Here is an 11,766-nt window from a genome sequence, read left to right on the forward strand (position 1 = left end):
ACACACACACACACATACACACACACACACTCTCTCTCTCTCTCTCTCTCTCTCTCTCTCACACACACTCTCTCTCACACACACACACACACACACACACACACACCCACATTAATGCCCCTGCCTCCCCCTGCTCATTTCCACCACCTGGCCGGCCCTTGTTATGACTCATCAGCCCGGGGAAACGCGCTCTCGGGCGGGCGCAGTGTGACAGCCCAGCCCGCTGTCCCCCGCATGCTTTATCCACGGGGAGGCTGACAAAATGACAAGTGCTCTCTCCGGGAAATGTTAAAAAAGCACTGACAAGTGTGTTGAGATGCTGCCTCGGCTTATCAGTGCAAATCCAGTCCAACAAATCACTGCATGTACGAGCCTGGCAGACAAGTTGTCTCGTATAAAGAAGCATAATGAGGGAGCTGGACTCTAGACTCCTGCAGCATTAGCATGGGCTACATGTATAGCTCCATCATTAACTATCACACCTCAAGTGTCTTGGTGTTTGTACCAGCCTATAAAACATTTCTTCTGTTGGGAGTTAACACTAAATCAAACGTATGTTTTATTATTTTATGCACTTTAGAAAATTATAAGCAATTAAAATAGCTAAAACACTGGTGGCCAGTTTGACAAAAAAGTCATATTATGAGAAAAAGAAAAAAGAAATCATGAAATAAACATCTAGCAAGAAGAAGCAATGTTCCACTCTTCGATCCTGATCTGCTCATATTTCCCCCTGTACAATTACACATAGCCTAAAGTTATGACTTATTATCATGAAATTTAAACTTTGCAAATAAGGTTAAAATTCATATATATAGATCAACAGGGATATATGTGTGCACGTTGTGGAGTCAAATGGTGCAAATGTTCCAGCAAATTGTGCTTTTTCAAATGTTATCAATGATCTCTGTTGATGTCACAGTTTGTCATATAACATCGATCTGTCTGAAGCCTCATGAGTGTAATATCATGTATTTTACATCTTAGGCCATATGTTGAAGTCTGTGTTCAGGAGTCTGTGTTTCACACCCAGACAGAGCACAATGACACCACGTGAGGAATCTTGACAAAGGCCGCTCCTCGGTACCAGCTGCTCTTGGAGATTATTATCTCAAACTCTTCGTGTCTTTGTTTCTGCACACTGAGCAGGAAGTGGGACATAATAACGAGTAAAAACAGCTGAAAACATATGACTCTATGGAAATATGGTGACATGACGTGTGTGGACGGGTAGAAATTATCTTATTATGGAGTTAAATACTTTTTATAAGCTTATGTCACCAGTGTCCTGAACTCGTCACAACGGATTTGAGCGGAGCACTTTCTTGCCAAACACTTAATCTTTGATTTCTGTGCGCATGCGTCGTAAACGCTGCAAACAGCGAGAAGAACAACACATAAACACATATTGTAAAACCACTCAGCCCTGCACGTGTTCAAGAGTCGTCGTGTTTTAAAATGTAAAATGAACGAGATCGTTTTTTGAATGAATACAAGTGATTATTTGTTAAGGGGGCGTGGGGCAGTTTCGCCCAATCCCACAATGCTTTGCGCGTGTTAAACAGTTACAAACCTAACTATTTACACGTATTTCTCACAAACAGGACTTCGGTTTTGCTGTCGGAGATCTACAATTGAAATAGTTTATATGTTTGGATGAAACAACATTTCTCGGATGTGGGGTTGAAAATGGAAACGTAAGTGAGGGGAGTGAGGCGGAGAGTGGCTCGGAGCACTCGGAGCTGCAGGAGTCAGTACACTCTTGTTTCTCTTCAGATCGTATAAATCTTTCGCCTTTTACTAAAGATTTCCGTGGAGAGGAACAATAAGAGTTTCGCCCAATTTTTTGATGCCCGGCGCAAGCTGGGCTTCCTAAACCTGTGAATAAACAAAACTAATACCAACCTGAATAAACCTGGGGTCTGGAATCTCAGTTTGAACTGTCTGTCCCGAACACGTGTGCTGATCTCAGCAGGAAGCTGCAGAGAAACCAAGGAAGAACTAAACAGTGATCAGGGACAGTTCACGGTGATTCTCTCTTTCTCACAGAGACAGTGCTGCACACAGAGGCTCTGGATGCGTGTGTGAGTGAATGTAAAAGTGCTGTGAAGAACTGTTCGATCAGAAAAGCTGCGATATAAATACAGATGACTTACAGTTTAATATCAGTGCAACATACTAAAATCACAAAGTAGAAGTACTCTGTATGACTGTGAAACTGAGTTGTAGTACTGAATGATTTTATTTCAGATTATAAGACATGATGGTGGAAGTCCCTTGTACGTTTGAAGCTCTTACCAGTAGATGTTAGCAACTGTTAGCATGCAACAGTAGATGTTAGCAGGTATTAGCCTCCACCAATAGATGTCAGGGACAAAACCTCAGACCTCAGTTATAGTTCTTTGGCCTTGTAATCCACTATTCAGGCTGAATCTGAGGTTACACTGAGGCTAAAGGTACATCACAAATCAAATCAAATATACAGTACCAGTCAAAAGTTTGGACACCATTTTCTCATTCAATGTTTTTTTCTTTATTTTTATTTTTGTCTACATTGCAGATTAATATTGAATGCATCAAAACTATGAAGGAACACATATGGAATTATGTGGTAAACAAAAAAGTGTTAAACAAACCAGTGTTATTCATGACAAATAACGCTGAGTCAAGTTGCAAGTGAACACAGGGTCGACAGTACAATGAAAGGTGTTGGACGAGAAGAGACAGGTCAGCTCAGCAGTGCAAGAGTTAAATTAAAATTAAAGCAAGGTTAGAAAGAGCTGACTGTAAAAAAGTCAAATAAAGTACAGTACAAAACTTGAAAATGAAGAAACAACTTTTAATGTATGTAGTGTGTTTGAATAGTTGTTTCACATGTGTGTGTTTGGTTATTGCACCGTGTGTGTATCAGTTGTTTTCCACTGTTTAAGAAATATAACCTCAGCTGATTGGTCTCTTAACACGGTGAGAATAGTAACATGTTGTCAACTCGTACTTGAAGCAGCAGTTCACTGATTCTGTGATATGTGTCTATGGCCACAAGAGGGTGCACAATTCAACATAAGTCTTGTATACCCCAGTCTTTGAAAACATATTTATGTTAATAAGTCGTAACTTTCACATTTTATCCACAGATTTGAATGTTGACTTTCTGTAGCAGGTTCAGATGCATTTATTTATTTTGCATTTCACCTTCAAATATCCTGCAACTGGGTGTTTTATTTTTACAACAATTGTGATGTTTTATTTCACATGAATGCTCACCTTCATAACATGTAGTTTAAAAAAAATCACAGGTGTCAAAAAGGATACGCTATAGCCATTTTGCTGTAGTGGTAGAGAGATCCTGTGCACCAGCTTGCTTTAAAAGAATATCAAACAGCAAACGAATCATAGACTATATAAAAAAGAGAATTATCTATCTATCTATCTATCTATCTATCTATCTATCTATCTATCTATCTATCTATCTATCTATCTATCTATCTATCTATCTACTATCTATCTATCTATTATCTATCTATCTATCTATCTATCTATCTATTATCTATCTATCTATCTATTATCTATCTATCTATCTATCTATTTATCTATCTATCTATTATCTATCTATCTATCTATCTATCTATCTATCTATCTATCTATCTATCTATCTATCTATCTATCTATCTATCTATCTATCTGGATTTATATTTGAGTTTGTCTTGTGTTTTATCCTCCGGGGCAGTAGGTGGCAGTAACGCGCCCATCAGCTGACTGCCTAATATACTGGAAGAAGGATTAACAAAATGTCGAGTTGCACTGTATAATGCTGAACAGTGCAAACAATCCAAACAGCATCATAGACAGAGAACGAAGAGGATGAGCTCTTCTGAGCCGACACAACTCATCTGCGTTCTGTTCTTTATCGGTGGTGTTGTTGCTAAGGTAACGAGGCAGTGTCCGGAGCATCTGGAGCAGATCACACAGCTCCACGTGTACAGTCGTCATATTCGCTTCACCGCTAAATCCTGTTTATTTCAGTCAGGTGCTTCTCTGCCAGTAAACTCTGGAGCTGAGTCCAGCCTATTCAGTGGAAAAAAAGCAAGGACCAGTTTTGGTCGATGACGTTTTGTCCTGGAACCATAGACACTGTGTGGAACCTCTGTGTGGAACATGTCAGACAGTTGTGAGCAGATCAAATTACAGGTGCAACCTTCCCTGAGCCCTCATCACTCATGGCACCATCTGTTTGCCTGAATAGCTCATCTGAACCTGTTGATTTACCAAATCACCAAGTGATCCTGACAAGCCCTGAAAATGTGGCTGGAATAATTTCCATGGATCTTTTGTGGAGGGGTGTGTAAGATCTGTCATTACATGACGTTTTTCTATGTCATTGGTCACACATTCTTCACACCTTCCACAGGTACAAATCATTTTGACTGTCAACAACTGTTATCTGGGACCTGAAACTCAGAGAACTGTAAACACATCGAGGCTTCTTTAAAGTTTCTGTATGTTGGATGATTAATTCAATTTTATTTGTATTTCACCAAATCACAACATTTATTATATCAAGGTATTTCCATAGTAAGTTTGAGAACATACAAAGTTTTAGAGAAACAATTACATCTTAGCTGTATGTAATTATTACACAGTTGTTATGCTCATCACAAGCACTTTATGTCTTCATTTCTATCATTTGCTGCATGTGTTGGAATTAAAATCAAAATATAAATAGTTTTTTGTTTCTGTCACTGATCATGAAGCTTTCATTCAACCGAGAGAAATAGGGTGAAGAAGCAGATTTCAACAAGAGAAAGGAAGAAAAGAGGTTACTGCGTTTCACTGCAGTGCGTGACTGTATTCAGTGTCATGTAATTTCATCCAGAGAGGTTCCTCCCTCTCTTTCTGTATTAAATACTGTGAAGCTTTTCAGAAATATTTAGAAAAAAACGTTTCACAGGAAGTATGTAAGTGCACTTCAGGTTTATTTGAAACATTTACACGTCAGGCATTATCCGGTCGTATCCACAGTAATCCACAGTAAAATCACATGTGAAAGTCTGTTTAGACTCAGTCCAATATTATCTGTGTTTTTTCTTTTTACATTAATAGAAATCTATGTACATGTTGAAATGGCTTTTACTTGTAAAGGCAGAGAAAGACTTGCAATGGTAATAAATCATTCATTAGATCTTTCTGATTAGATCATAGATTTAATTATGATTTATTATCACTTTCCCATTTGCTGCCTTTTATAAAAATATATATCTGCTACTCAGAGGTATAGTTGTAAGATTTGAGAGGAACTCTCCGTCACTATCGTCAAAAAAATGAAATACATGGATGCATTTGTTAAATATCAATTGCCCACCTTTATAACAATTAATGCAGGTGTCCTCAGTCTGTCCTCAAAGGCAATAAATTAAAGCATTTAGTGTTTATATTTTTAAACTATTCACAACAAAACCAATATATCACAGATTGTGTCTTTCCAACTTAAGAATGTAAGTACCAATGAAACATTCTCAATTTCTCTGTTCTCATGCTTCACTTTGTGTCAAAGGCAGAAACAGATCACAGCAAATACACATCAGCTGTGACCGACACAGTAAGCAAATTCTTTTCTTTTCAGGAGACAGTTACAGAAAGTAGCTGTCAGGCACCAGTTTGTGCTGATATTTAAAGTGTGTTGTGGCCTCTATCATTGAACATTATGGTTTCTATGTCACAGTGATCTCCTCCAGCAGATCAGCAGGGAAGTAGCCCAGCTTGCGTCCGGTGCTGACCTTCAGGTAGCCGCCTTTCTCATCTCCTTTCTTCACCACAATCTGAAACACAGAGATGATCGTCGTCAGAACAAACTTCCACAAGCTCTCAAAGGCTTCTGCACATCTATGCACATTATGGCACTCAGTTGAGCACATATCTCTACCAAGACCCAACAGTCTCCTTAAATTCAATCATGCTGCGACAAATTTCACAAACTCATAACGTCAGTCCCCTAAATGTACCTGACTTTTTTCATCAAGAATAATGAATGACTTCCTGGGAATTGTAACATGAGAAATAGTTTAAAAAACACCCCCTATCTCAAAAGTCACAAAGGGGTGAAAACACAACCTCCATGGCGGAGGTAATTAACAATAGGCCTATAGAAGGGTGGAGGTTGATGTAATGATTTGACTGTGGATTTTTTAAAGTCTTATCAGCTATTTTGTGTGATCTCTGAAGAAGATTAAACAATATTGGAAGATATATGGTATATTTTTAGCCTAGAAAGCAATAAATGCACCAACATATGAGAATCAAGTTCCAGTGTGTGATCAGAAAATTGTTACATTCTGCTCAGTAAACACTTGCACACATTAGTTACCTGATCTTTCTTCAGTGTGATCTGTCCCATCTCTCTGTTCCCTACAAAGGAGCGAGTCACCTTGAAAACTCTCTCCGACGAACGCACTTTTATGAGGTAGTTGGTGGGGAAGTAGCCCGACTTATCTCCCATCTTTCCCTGAAAACACAGCGGACAAGTAAAAACTTTAAAAAACAAGAGAAAGACAGAACTGAAGCAGCAAAGATTCAGATTAAAGCTTAAGATAATCAGGAAGTTTAACTCACTCTCCACCACTCTTCATTAGAGTCATCCAGGACTGTGATCCGATCACCGGGGCTAACACACAACCACAATTTAAACAAAACACTTTTAAAAGTCTTCCTTACAAAAAAGGATTTTATTGAACAAAAAAAAGAAGAAATTCTTTTTAGTCAAAATAGTTACTGCATTGTTTGTCTTTCAAACTTACTGGAAGTCGAGGTCATCTTTCTCAATGGCCTTGAAGCGGTAGAGTGCCAGGTAATAGTGGGAGTGGGAGAATGTACCTTTACTCTGTTGATGACACAGAACTAGAATTACCACCCTGTTGTACGTCTCCATCAACCAGTGCAGTTTCAGTCTAAATACATTATTTCTCCAGATACATATGAGGTCTTCATGACCTTTGACCCCTGACATCTATTCAGTTCATCATTGAGTCCAAATGAGATCTGGTCAAAACTTGGAGGAATTCCCTAGTGGTAGACTTAGAGCTACATTCAAGAGACAAATATTATGTTTTGTGAAGCCACCATGACCTTGACCTTTGACCCTTTACCACACAACTCTAATCAGTTTATCCTTGATGCTCCAAGCCACTGGCTGTTGCATGGGCATAAAAAGGTGCATGTAGAAATGTTGAAGCTGGTTTGTGTCTCACCTTTTCATCAGCTTTGTCTCCTCCTTTCTCCTTCTTATCATCAGGCTTCCCTGTGTGCACATCAAAGTCAACAACATAGGCCTCATTGTTTTATGTCGAAGTGCTTCAACACAGCAAGTTAGAACCTGAGAACCTGTTTTGCATTTTGTATTATATAGAATCCTTGTGGAATTTATAACTTTATAATAGTTGTTCTGCATTTTTACATCACAGCACAGTTTCTGTATTGTTTATTTTGTTATTTTATCCCATGTTAAATATAGGGCCATGCACACATGCTATTCATTTTGAAAAGTTATTAGAACAAACAACACAGAAAACATGTAACCATCCAACTCTATTGTTTCTTTGTACCTTCTCCCTCCTCGTTCTCTTTGGGCTGTTGGTTCTCTTCTTCCTCTTCCTCCATCATCATCATCATCTTGAGGACAAAACAATGATAAAATGTGCATACATATTTCATTCAGTTTCATTATTTATTAACACACAAATTCAAACCTTTTCAAGATGTCGTATTTCTTTGGATATGTTGTGAATGTGAATTCATTCCCAACATAGTGTACATGATCTGATTGAAACTATAATACGCACTCACATTTTTCTTGTCGTTTTCATTCTTTTTGCGCTCCTTATTTGCCATGATGACACCGACCCGCAGGGTGTCAAAGACAGGGTCATTCCTGTTCGAGTTGTCTGGTTAAAGACAGAGTAGTTAGAGAGAATATAAGCGGAGTGGATAATTCAGTTTGATATTTTTTGTGAATAAGCTAAAGTCTTTCAGAAACAATAATTTAATTGCACAATTTGATATATAAGGGCCATGGCCTGAGTTTTATGTGATGAGTCGAAGAAATGTTTGACCAGATATTTTAATATTTTGGGTTTGTTGTTGCAATTCTAAAAAAGCTGTGTTCATTTTTAGAATTTAGGAAAAACAATCTTTTCTAAAGCTTGTGTGCGTGGCATATTAATTATATTATAATTTTTAAGCAAGTTAATTTAATCCTTTCATTTAATCTGGAAACTTAAAAGTAGAAAAATATGGAGATAAACTGGACATTGGTATTTAACTGATTGAATTAATTATTCAGCTGTTTTCAAAAAAAAAATCAACTTGAAGGTCAAATGTTTGTTATTGTAGAATTTTAACTTTCTCCATATCTCTCCACAGATTGTTAGAAAAAAAATAAGGACATGACATTAATGACGTGGTGACTCAGAGGGCTTACTTGGATCTGGTTGGTCGCTGCTGTACAGGGGGGAGCTGTAGGCCCTTCTGAAGCCAGGCGGCTACGGGAACAAAAAGAGAACATTGTGTTTGAATGGGTCCAATCAGCTTTGGTCACAAATATCTGTCTCAGCACAGACATAGCAGTGGGAATACATGTGCGTTTAACAGCCTACTGTACTGTAGACATTTCTAACAGAAGCAACAGGACTCACAATTTTGCCAAAGCATCTCTGGAACTCGACATATGACTGACATGAATGATGGATGTTGGTCTTGCAGTTTTTACACCTCAGAGCAAACTTGTTGTTCACTGAAAGATAAGCAACGGAACATTTTAAGCGCTGGTCAGAAATCAAGACTCAAGCATTAAACACAAAACATTTATATAGAAAAATCGAATATTATTTTGTTCATGTTTGTACTATCTCGACATAACGTCCAGTACGTACAGACTATCATTCGAGCACAGACGTCACAGAACTTGGGTTTCTTGCAGTAGTGGTCCTTGAACTTGTGCGGTTTGTCGTTGACTCTGAGAACTGGTGGAGGAGGTTCTGGTTCCTTCTCCTCCACCTCCACCTCCTCCTCATATATGAAATAGACCTGGAGATAAAGGACGTATGTTAGACAGTCATTAAAGACACAAAGGCACTCAGGGGAGCACAAAGGTCCAATAATCCCTGCATGAAACCACATTTAAAATCCCTAGAATCTGATTTTTCTATTTGATTCTAATAAATAATGAAACTCAGCCTTCATGTGAGTAATCTACTTCTATGAGTCCTATGGAAAAGAAAGTGATTTTTGAAATGTTGAAATATAATTTGCATAATTTGCCTTCATTCCCTCTGTATTATTGTCAAAAGTAAACATTTGTGTGGAATGGAATAATTTTGGTCTGCTGTTTTGTCCACTTGTCATCATTTTAACCTGACATGTAAGAACACAATGAAGTTCAGCATCATGTGCAGTTTAGTTCTGTAAAATCTTATTGTGTTAACATGTGTTAAGTCCTGTAACATGTGTTAAGTTTTGGTCCAACAGAAATAATATGCAGGTGAATTCCTACAGAGTGAGGATTGTCACTGGATGGTGCTTTTATTTGATGCAACCATAACTGCAGAATTTTGAATTTTGTGTGTTCATCACATTTATGATCAAACCTGCAGGTCTCGTCCTCTGCAGATCAGCCTGCAGCTTCACGTTATCCCAGGAATAAAAGACCCTCAAGTCAGAGCTCATATTTTCCAATAGACACTGCACTGCGTTCCTGTCCCAGCTGGTGGCTATTTTAAACCGCTCGGGAATGGCACCGTTAACATTGGGGGGTGGCTGGGATTTGACATGGTCTTGTCACTCACAGTTTCTCCGTCCTCCTTCACTACATTGTCAGGAGCTGGAGGGTTGTCATGGATATCCAATGAGTTCTTGTCATCCTCCCTGACACACAGAAACACAAAGAAAATAAAACAGAGTGACAGGGATGATCAGATCATGCAGATAGTTAAGATACTAAAGTTTGAGTTAACTTAAACAGGAGACGTGAACATAAAAACCGGATGTGTTGAGGTTTTCAGGATTTAATTCAGTGACCTGATGTAGCTGACATGATTTGTGTCAGCATCAAATTGCCATTCCACCTTAAAATAGTCGTTGATCATTTATTTTGGGAGACTCCTGTGGTTCATTTTCTCAAAAGAGTCTGGGCTGTTGCAACATTTAGCTCAATAATAATTTAAAAGAGTCATGTGGGGAGGGCGGGGAGGTGCAGGCAGGCGAAGTGGGGCAAGCAATATATGTGTATTTTCGAGGTATACTCACTGGTCCATGGTGTCAGGTGGACAATGTCAGCACTCCCTCTCCTATAAAGATATTTGCATTTTAATTAACGTCTTATTTTATTTCTTTTTATTGTGTCTTTTCCCATATCAAGTGATATTGATCTGGACAAAAGCCACAAGCCTGCACACTTTTTATCAAAAACAATTGAAAGAAACATATGCAGCAAATTAGGTGATATTTAGCATTTACTGTATAAATGTTGTTGGCCTTTACGTGACTTTCTGTCGCATATACTTTTGTCATCATTTTTATGTTACACAACAGAATATTATATTATTTTTAATTATGTAAACTAGCTTAGCACAATATTTTTTGAGACACACAGTGACACAAATACATGTGAAGATAGATATCAGTATGTATTCTTGTGTCTATATATGCCTTCTTAACAAATAGGTTACATGATGCCAGGCACCTATTGCTAACATGCACACACACACACACATACACTCTGTTTGAATGCACTTCACAACTTGACCCCAACTATTCAGGGATGTGAAATTGAATCTAATCACAGCTAAATCTGGTGCCTCCGCCAGTAAAGAAAACAATGGAAACATTTATTGCATTAAAAAAACTGTCATTGTGATAAAAAAAACATTAGTATATTATTATTAGTAATTACTAATTCAAAGCATCTCTCTTAATTTGATTGAAATAAACTGACTATAACACTTTTTTCATTCAAGCACATTCTGCATTCTTCAAACTGATATATCTGTTGGGGAAAAACACACAAACCTGTTAAATAAGTCCTTTACCTGCTGACGTTGACTGGAGCTCTGTAGATCTGAGTCGGACAAACCAACTGCTCAACCTGTCTCCTTGCCGTAAGCCCCTTGGGATTCTGTGCAAACACTTGGACAGGCTGGACCTCTGCCCTTGTTCTCTCCAGGTGATTCCCAAAGTATGATTCCCGGCTCAAGATCTGTGTAATTGTGAGGTTATCTATAATTTTGTATGTGTGTGTGTGTGTCTTTGTGATAGGCTGAGCACTCATGTGTTAAACTGACTGCTTGCGACAGCTGGGGGCCTCGGACTGAGCGCCGATGACGAGGGGAAATCAGATACTTTGTCCCCCCTGTCTTCATTACACACACATATACTCACCTCTCTCCCCTTGTCCCACTTGTTAAGGGGGGACAGAAACACACACAGACACACTAAGACATTTACTTCACTGAATGCCTTTGTCCTTTAATCCCCTGGGGAGCAAGTTGGATGCACAAACTTTTATCTGAAAAAGTGTCATATTAAATGTGTTAAGATCAATTATTGTGGTTACGTTGCACTGTCAGCAAAACAGAGCTACTCATGACGATGCTGTTATTTACCAGTTTTTACACAGTCAGAAAATATCTTAACATTTGATAAAGGTAAATAAAATATAAGGGGGAGGTTTTATTTTCTTTCGGAGGTTAGTACTGTGTAGGAGAGATTTTTACCCATGAC

General features: G+C 38.3%; 1 protein-coding gene, 1 long non-coding RNA gene and 1 other non-coding gene across 4 annotated transcripts; 2 read left to right on the forward strand and 1 right to left on the reverse strand.

The window, feature by feature from the left end:
• Nucleotides 1-122: 122 nt before the first annotated feature.
• On the forward strand, nt 123-4,722 carry LOC138410578 (uncharacterized). Its single transcript, XR_011243289.1, has 2 exons — nt 123-3,927; nt 4,024-4,722. It is a non-coding gene; the product is annotated as an uncharacterized lncRNA (long non-coding RNA).
• LOC138410649 (U5 spliceosomal RNA) lies at nt 1,757-1,870 on the forward strand. Its single transcript, XR_011243350.1, has one exon. It is a non-coding gene; the product is annotated as a U5 spliceosomal RNA (small nuclear RNA).
• Nucleotides 4,723-4,956: 234 nt separating the features above from the next.
• stac3 (SH3 and cysteine rich domain 3) lies at nt 4,957-11,424 on the reverse strand. 2 transcript variants are annotated; one of them, XM_020088968.2, is made up of 13 exons: nt 11,056-11,424; nt 10,294-10,334; nt 9,834-9,912; nt 8,922-9,075; nt 8,685-8,782; nt 8,471-8,531; nt 7,837-7,934; nt 7,596-7,662; nt 7,242-7,291; nt 6,792-6,874; nt 6,607-6,658; nt 6,362-6,499; nt 4,957-5,816 (listed from the first exon to the last, which is right to left on the reverse strand). In XM_020088968.2, the coding sequence occupies exons 2-13, from the start codon at nt 10,299-10,301 to the stop codon at nt 5,709-5,711; spliced, it is 996 nt and encodes a 331-aa protein (XP_019944527.1). In that variant the 5' UTR covers nt 10,302-10,334; nt 11,056-11,424; the 3' UTR covers nt 4,957-5,708. The 2 variants fall into 2 exon arrangements, with proteins under 2 accessions (XP_019944527.1, XP_019944526.1); XM_020088967.2 differs by having other exon boundaries at nt 11,076-11,358.
• Nucleotides 11,425-11,766: the final 342 nt, after the last annotated feature.

The sequence above is a fragment of the Paralichthys olivaceus genome, chromosome 6 (genome assembly GCF_024713975.1).
Source record: "Paralichthys olivaceus isolate ysfri-2021 chromosome 6, ASM2471397v2, whole genome shotgun sequence".
Lineage (NCBI taxonomy): Eukaryota > Metazoa > Chordata > Actinopteri > Pleuronectiformes > Paralichthyidae > Paralichthys > Paralichthys olivaceus.

Coding starts and splice junctions, on each gene's coding strand:
- stac3 (XM_020088968.2), bottom strand. Junction 7,663..7,836: donor ATGAAAACGACAAGAAAAAT/GTGAGTGCGTAT, acceptor TTTGTCCTCAAG/ATGATGATGATGATGGAGGA. Junction 7,292..7,595: donor AGAGAACGAGGAGGGAGAAG/GTACAAAGAAAC, acceptor ATGTGCACACAG/GGAAGCCTGATGATAAGAAG.